At 34.7% G+C, this 8,498-nt stretch overlaps 1 protein-coding gene across 2 annotated transcripts; it reads left to right on the forward strand.

Moving 5' to 3' along the window:
- Window positions 1–330: 330 nt before the first annotated feature.
- LOC109853147 (DNA polymerase alpha subunit B) lies at window positions 331–8,352 on the forward strand. 2 transcript variants are annotated; one of them, XM_020424975.1, is made up of 7 exons: window positions 331–653; window positions 976–1,198; window positions 1,303–1,357; window positions 6,079–6,173; window positions 6,444–7,223; window positions 7,341–7,556; window positions 7,699–8,352. In XM_020424975.1, exons 1-7 carry the CDS (start codon window positions 575–577, stop codon window positions 8,015–8,017), a joined length of 1,767 nt encoding a protein of 588 aa, XP_020280564.1. In that variant the 5' UTR covers window positions 331–574; the 3' UTR covers window positions 8,018–8,352. The 2 variants fall into 2 exon arrangements, with proteins under 2 accessions (XP_020280564.1, XP_020280570.1); XM_020424981.1 differs by lacking the exons at window positions 331–653; window positions 976–1,198; window positions 1,303–1,357 and adding exons at window positions 3,648–3,719; window positions 3,840–4,392.
- The last annotated feature ends 146 nt before the right edge of the window (window positions 8,353–8,498 follow it).

Below are 8,498 nucleotides of genomic sequence, written 5' to 3' on the forward strand. Positions count from 1 at the left end.
TCGATTTGTGTTAGTTTTTCTTTTTGTTTTGAAAAGATAAGAAAAAAGCAAAACGATAAAATTATTCCGAATTATTCCGAGTGAAATTAATTCCGATAAGTTATATAGCTATCCGGAAGAATGAAAAAATGTATTTAAAGTTTAACAAATGTGAGTTTATATGAAAAATATACAGAGATAATTGTTTATTATAATAATATATGTACAGATAAAACAGGTTGAAATATTTATAAATGAGATTGATGTTTTCTTTATCATCATTTGTTTCAGCTTCAGATTTGCAATAATAGATTTATTTCTGTTTAATTAATTTGTGTAGCTTTTGTTAATTCTTTTGTAATATATATATCAAGTTATATACCATTCGTGTGTGTGTACACACAAAACTTTCTATAGGGATAAAGAATAATTGTTGTGAAAAGTTCCCAGAAAACACATTTGCCTAGTGGATATCGATACTGAATTGAATATCTCGAGAGTTTTGGCGGCAAGAAGTCAGTAAAGCAGGTTAGAACGGTTGTGGCAGTGTGGAAGCGAGTGTTTCAGATTTGTGATTTCTTTTATATCAAATAAGATGGAAGAAAAACAGTCTTTATCCAAGTTATTTCAAGATTTAGGTTGTAAAGTCAAAAGTGACGTCATTCTTGATAAATGTGAGAATTTTTTTTTATTGAAGTATCTTAAAAGATCGAAGATAAATCTCTCTCAAAACGCTTCTGTTTTATCCTTAGTTATGCTTTTACTTTCAAACAATATAAAAAAAAAACCTGTCAAAAAGTGTAGATATCTTGTATTATAAAGATAATTTTATTTTTTTCAACAAATATTTATAAAAATGTAAAGATATTTGAAATGTATTCTCTTTGCGTTTATATAACCTTACTTTTAAACTGAAGGACAATAAGAATATGAAAAGTTAAACATGTAATTTATCAGATTTGATTATAGTAATATTTAAATATGTGATGCACACAGGTTTGGGACTTTGTGATTCTTACAATGTAGATGTGGAAAAGTTTACAGAAATGTGGCTTACTTTTTGCATTAACAATAATGATGACATTGATCCTACTCTTGAAAGTCTTATTAAAATGGAAAATATAATATTAAAAAACAAGTCACATGATATATCTAAAGAAAACAATACAAATCAAAAACAAACAGTAGATAAAGAATTTATTGAAAGCACATCTTTCCTGTATCCTTTAATATTTTATAAAATTTTGAAATTATTTTGAGAGTTAAATTTACTAATATGAAATCTTCAATAAATATATAATTCCTTACATGTAAATATTATAGTGACAGTGACGATATACTTAGCATATATGGCTGTACTGATCATCTATCACCAAAGGTGAGTTTGTTTTTATTTTTTTACAGTAAATTTTATATATAAGTAAATATAAAATATGTCAAGTAACACTTAAATTAGTATCTTATAAGTTTTATATAAAACAATACATATATATATATATATATAAAATTTATAATCGAAGTATTTTAGTAATATGCAATTTATTACATTACAAAAAATTGTTCTTTTAAAGACTGCTTTTACTTTTAAATGTTTACTCTTTTTATTAAAATATCTGAATTTGAAATTTTTACTCTTTTAAATATATTGTAAATTATCTGGAAGTAAAATCTACTTCATCTATAAAACATATATATGTATACATATATATATATATATATATATATATATCTATGTAGAAAAAAGAGAAAATAGTTTTTGATAATAGTTTTATTCAAATTATTGAACGCAAGAAAGCAGTGTTAGCAAAACAATATAAATGTCATCTATCTCATAGCCTATCTGTCGAAGCAATGCTGTTTTTCTTGGTAAAAAGAATTGGAAAAATTCTTTCAAGAATATCAAAAGGAAACGGCATTGTTCTGATAGATACCTTAGTATGCGAGTACACAACCATGTTGATTATTTATCATTTATGTCATTCTGGCAACACTGTCTCGCATTTTTTGCGTCAGGTCCTAGAGTCTACAGTGTTCCTTGTTCACATCTATGGCACATTCGTTTTACGATAACGCGGCTACATTTTTCTCAAACATCTGCGAATTGTTATGCTGGGATATTGTATCGCATAAGTTTGTCCGATCGAAAGAGAAGCAAGAGATTTTTTGAAACACATCGCACATTCCGTTCACCGACAGGTGATCTCGTTCCTTGGGGGCTTGAAGGAGAGAGAGTGAAAGAGAAAGAGAGGAAAGGGGAGGGAGAAGGCATAGAAGAAGAGAAGCATCGTTGCAGGATCTCTCGTTTTGAGACACCGTAATTCCCGCCACAAAAATCATCCAGGTAGATTACCTCCACCGCGCCACCCTGTTCTTTCTTCAACAAAGGATATTCTGCTAAAGTAGGAGGGGAGAGGACGACCTGTTCCTATTGGTGGAACGAGGACGAAGCGTACTGTTCCAGCAGCAATGGAGAGGGTCCTCTTCTTCTCTCTCCCCTCTTTCTTCTCTTCGGAAACCGAGCAGATTTCTTTCTCGAAGGGCACGATTTCAGTTTTCAAGGACTCGCCCGGTGCGTCGCTTTCGGTTCCTCGCTCTCGTTCGCGCATTCACGTACGCTTCCTCGATGCGAACAAAGTTCGGCGCGCTGTCTCACGGTCTTGCTCGTTGTTTCGCGATTCGCTAACACTCGTTTCGGATAGATTTTCTTTCGCAGATATATCGATATCGTTTTCAGTGAGAGATGCACAGCCTCGGTATCTCGATGGCGTCATCGACGCGACGCCACCATCGCGGCGTCTGACAGTGCGAGTGAGCGTCTTTGCGTTAGAGTAATCGGCCCGTTGAGCGAGTGATACATCTTTCGAAAAATTATCCGCTGTTTTATTCCAAAAGCGAGTTGATCGATTTTGTGATCGCGCGGATCGCACGGAACTCGGTCTCGTCGGTGAGCACGTTCCCGGCCGGTGTCGATGAAAAAGTCGACGTGCGACGACAGTTACGTGATACGAAGAGCGCGGAGAGAAGCGCTAATGTCGGCAGCCATGATGGCTTTCGGCGCGAGTGAAGCTTACCGAATAGGAGTAAATCCCGATGATAAAAAGCCGTTTCTATCGTGATTTCTGTCTACCGACCGCGTTCGAGCGTTCTTTCTCATCAAGGAATTTCACAACACGGATCGTAAAAGTGAAATTGACAAGTCATCAATTCCAAAGCGATTAACCTCGCTTTTCCTGTGATCGCGCGAATACACGCGGGCGCATGCGCACTCGTAAGAAAAAGAGGAGAGGGAGAAGGGAACGCGGACACGAGTGCGTCGACCGTTGCTTCGACAAATCCTGTTGATCGTGCCGTTCGTTGCGACAACCTGTTGCGCCGATGGCTACGACAAGGCGTGCGCCCGACGCACTATTCTGTGATACTTTTGTTTCATCCAATATTGTAAAATCAATTTAACTGACTTCGGGAAAATTGTAGAAACAGTTTTGCGTATAAGTTTTTAGCACATAGGAAAGAGGAAATTGATATAGGGAATATTTCATAATTTCTATTTGTTGCACTACTGAAGGTTACACAAATTAATGGAAATTTAATAACATGTTTCATATATACTTAGCATTTTTCAGTACTTTAATATGTTTATTCAGTTTAACGTTTCAATATATTAAAAGAAATTTTTTTCTTATTGTCTTCTCAAAAAAAAGATTAACATTTTTTATGTTCTGAAAATTACCGAGACGTGTGTAAGTATTTTTACTACTTTTTTCTTTTTTTATAAGTGTATATGAAAAAAATTGGAGCAAGACTCGATTGGAAGTTGATTGCTTCAATCGACACAGAGTGAAAAGAGATAAATTTTTCAGCGAGCCTTTCACTGATGATGTAGGACTTTCGTGTGTTTACCATGGTGTTTGTAAGCTTTCTCTTCAATCGCTTGTTGAGAATTGTCCGGAGAATTGTCTCTACGTGCTCTTGCCTGCTGATAAATAACGCGACTAACTCGCGTCTCGCAAAGCGAGACAATATCGCGTTTGACCAGCGAATTCCTCGTGCGCGTTCGTCGGTGTCTCTCCATCAATTAAGCACAATTGAACAACAACTGTTCCAATCTCTTCCCTCGTCCGCACGGCTTTCGGTTCATCGCGCATTTCTTTCATCTCTGTTCTTTGTGCTGTGGCCACGTGACTTGCTCGGGATAGATCAATATTGTTCGTGGATGTCTGAGCGAACGGTCGATCGGGACAATCATCAGCTCGTTCTCTAGCAGCGCGAGTATAATTGATCTTGAAATTGAGATTTTTCCCGTTGGGAACAATGGATCGCGAGATCTATGGACGTAGGGAGAGTATTGTAGGGCGGAGAAAAAGAAGAAAAATGAAATATTGTATAGCCAACGCTAGAACGATTGAGACACTTGTAAGTAATTCAGTACAAGTTTATTTTCAATAGTTTAACTTATTCTGTGTAGAGTATACGTTTATAAGTCGAGTATTTTTCGAAACTTTAACAACCAAATAAAAAAGTCTCAGTTGGAAAATGTATACTAATATATGTAGTATTTATATTTTTATGTAACTCTTATTTTATGTGTATATAAAAAAATAAAAAATTTTTGTAATTAAACGGAATCTCAACCGTTCTAGCATGAACAAAACACTCGAAAAAACTACTCATAAAATTTTGTTTCACAAAAAAACATGTAGTTTTTTTTGTAAATGTTCAAGTATCTCAACACGGCATTTTCATGTTATATATTTTGATACACCTGAATGTCAGAACTGATAGAAGGTAATGTGTATCAATGTTGGAAATACAGGCGCGCACACATACAGGAATGTATATATACATATACGCGCGCGCGCACACACGCTCCACTCAAACATTATTTGAGGATTGAGGCAAGTAGAAACCGGTTGTTCAGAACAAAAAAAAAAAAGACAAAAGACCTTCACTAAAGGTATTATCGGACATTTTTGATATTTTACTTAAACTGTCCTTGTAGCAGGACTACAAAGATATTTCGGCTATCGCATAAATAAATCTTCACAGCTTGTATCACTTATCCGATAAGAGGAATAAGAAGGAAAAAGATTCTTGTAACGTAATGCACGCGTTACTGAGCATGCGCTGAAAACATTCCGAGGATCGAAACATGACTAGCGATCGAAACGAAATAGATCGAATAGTTCCAAACACAAAACCAAGCGTCTTTAAACTTCGATTGAAATAATACGCGATAAAACGGACGTTAAAACAAATAGGTTAATTGCAGTTGACCTTTCTTAGTCATTCGTCGACAATAGCGATTGTCAACACTGACTGTCCTCTTTGTATAGTCGCGTGCGTATCTTAACGTAAATTTAGCGAACTCATGTGTAACTATTTTCAAGAAAGAACAACCACCTTCCAGAAGGGGAGAGAAGAGAAACCAAGCAGAACAATATTTTCCGAATTTGCCGAATGAGTGGCGGTCTAGTGCACGGACGATATAAAGTTGTGACTAGATCCACACTCATTAAGCACGTTCGAATATAGCAACACGTAGAATGATCGACAAGATTTGATAAAGCGATGCACGCATATTTAATAAGCATGTTCTTTTACTTGAGAACAAGCGCGTCTTCACATCTTGCGATTTGATGTCAGATCAGTCTTGGAAAAAAAAAAATTTTCTATATAAGTTAAAAATTTCTGAAATAATCATCCGATGAACACTCAAAGCAGCAAATTCTAGACGGAGAAAAATAATTCCATAAACGAGTATGAATGTGGTGCACGTGCATATTAAATCGTGACTAGATACATACTCGTTTACGGCAATCTGTCTTGATGTCGGAAGCATTTCGAATGTGTATAATTGAGATATTACATATCTACTTTCATATACTGACGACACATATTGCGTTGTAAGATATACGCGTATATACATGTAATTTATATTTGTGAATATAGACTAAGCAAAATTAGGATTGATTTGTTGTGTGCGTTTAAATATATCGGTAATTATTATTGTATTTATCTTATAGCATTGACTGTTCTACGAATGTATGTTCATTTGTAATGAAAAAATTAATGCGTCTATTTCCCTTTTTTTCGTTATAGCGCGCACGAGAAACTTCAGAGATAGAAACTGAACCAGATACTCAGACCAATAAGGAAACAGTTTCCAAATGCTCGTTTTCGTCAGTCGAGAATTCGTAAGCAAATGTTTTCACGTAACTCGATCCTATTACACGATTTTACATTTCAGAATGAATTACATGTACCTATAATTACAAAATTATAAAAAATAAAAATTGCACATTCATGTGCATAAGTATTAAGAATACTTACACATCTGTATATAAGTATAAACACAGATATAAATTTCTTGATAAAATATTTTTTTATCTTTTGTGTCAGGCAAATTTTTACATGTTTGTGTAAACAAACGGTTTTGCAAAATGACTATGATATTACATGTTTAGAAATCCACAAAGTCATCGCACTATAACAGACACGAAAAAGGTTCTTATCTCCTTCGGTCAGGCTGTCGCGTCTTGGAAGCGAGCAGAAGATTATAATGTCGAAGTTACAAAATCCAATTTTGCACATGTTCCCAACGACGCTAGGTATATGTACGAAATTCTATCTAAACAAGGACGTTTGCTTACATTCGTATGCTATACTATGGGCACCAAGTTACTCAAATTATGGTCAACGGCGAACAATAACGTCACTGAGTTACGTTACGTGAGAAATGTGCGTACCGTGTCTCAGACGAACTTCCGTACAGTCGGTCGCATCATTACAAAGAAGGAATCGACGAACACGGTGTTACTAGAGGGATGCACAAGACGAAACGGTGTTTCGGCAGCTGATACGATTGAGCTCGATTTCCGCAATCTGAAACAGTACTCAGTGTTCTCTGGTCAGATTGTCGCAGTCGAGGCTACCAATCCAGTGGGTGACACGTTATATGTAAAGGAGATTTTCGCAAAGGGATATGTACCATTTGCACCCACGCCTACAATTCAATCGAGAATCAACATCTTCGTTGCAGCAGGTCCGTTTACTGTATCCAACAATATGCATTATGCACCATTGTGGACTTTGATGGAGAAAGTTGCAGCGGATGAACCGCATGTTTTAATACTCATTGGACCTTTCCTTGAATATACTCACCCCGAAATACAGGATAATCTCATTAAAGATACGTATCAAGAAGCTTTCGAAAAGATTCTCATTAGAATAATGGAGACTGTAAGGTAATATAAAAGTGTTTTTTATTGATATATATATACACACACAGATACATGAAATACGATTATATATTTTCAATTAATGTTAATACGGGGAATGTAGATGAAGTGTTAATATTACAGAAACAATACATATGTCGTGATAGTAGCTTCTAATCGCGACGCACATCACGAGCCTGTATTTCCAACTCCTTCCTACTCAGTCTTTAATCGAAAGTTGTTACAAAATTATCAAAACTTGAAACTCATGCCGGATCCTTGTATATTGGATGTCGCAGATTTAAAGATTGGCGTTACGTCAATCGATGTCATTAAACACATCAGCAAAGAAGAAGTATCGTAAGTATTTATCACGAGAACTATATGTGAAGAAGTTATTAATGTTCTTTTCTCATATATTTTTATATTTTTTAAGAAATAATTTTCTTCTATATTAGAAGAAAAAATAAAATATACATTAATAAATAATATATACTTTCAGAAATATATCGGGTATGGATAGGCTCAGTCGTCTGGCTGATCACGTGCTTGCGCAAAATTGTTTCTATCCCGTATATCCTCCGTCCGAGGATCTAAACGTTGACACAGAATTGTGGGAATCGTATACGTTTTTCGATCAACAGCCACACTTGTTAATTTTACCTTCTGACATGCGATGTTATTGCAAAATAATTAATGAATGCGTGACATTGAATCCGGAGCGCATGCACAAACATACTTATGCCAGATTGAGCGTAAAACCGTCTCTCAATGGTATTTGGAGTTCTGATAATATCACATGCGAGATTGCCAAAGTCTGATTATTTTCTCAAATACATACACTCCAAAAACAATGGTACATTGAAAGAATATTTCTTAATTGAAAAATTTGCGTTATGTTACGAAAAAGCACGAATTAATTCCTTCAAGAATTTTGAAAGAGTATGAGAAAGAAAAATATTTAAAATGAATTTTTCCCAATAAGCTTTAACGTGCCTTCAACTCTTGTTAAATTTAACAGTTATAGCAAAATAGAAAAAAAATCTTGAATTGTTAAGTAAAATGTTTGATATTACGTGTGGTGTGTATAAGAGAAACTTATATGTATATGTATACCTCTAATATGTATAGTTTTTGTATATGACTGCTATATAATAAAGTTGCTTTTTAAATGTTTCAAATTTTTTTCTTTTTTAATGTTATTTTTATGCAGAAGGTTTTGTCAATAAAAAGATTTTGTAGTTTTTTTTATATTATAAGTTTAAAATTAAAATTTTAATTCACTATTAGAGGACATTTGTT

Source organism: Pseudomyrmex gracilis, unplaced genomic scaffold, assembly GCF_002006095.1.
Source record: "Pseudomyrmex gracilis isolate BER0280 unplaced genomic scaffold, ASM200609v1 scaffold_1, whole genome shotgun sequence".
Classification (NCBI taxonomy): domain Eukaryota; kingdom Metazoa; phylum Arthropoda; class Insecta; order Hymenoptera; family Formicidae; genus Pseudomyrmex; species Pseudomyrmex gracilis.

What these genes read in the sequence shown, in the direction of transcription:
- LOC109853147 (XM_020424975.1), top strand. Translation starts at nt 575, where the DNA reads ATGGAAGAAAAACAGTCTTTATCCAAGTTATTTCAAGATTTAGGTTGT. An exon ending in TTTTCGTCAGTCGAGAATTC is followed by an intron (nt 6,174 to 6,443) that starts GTAAGCAAATGT and finishes TTACATGTTTAG; the next exon opens with AAATCCACAAAGTCATCGCA. An exon ending in ATCAGCAAAGAAGAAGTATC is followed by an intron (nt 7,557 to 7,698) that starts GTAAGTATTTAT and finishes ATATACTTTCAG; the next exon opens with AAATATATCGGGTATGGATA.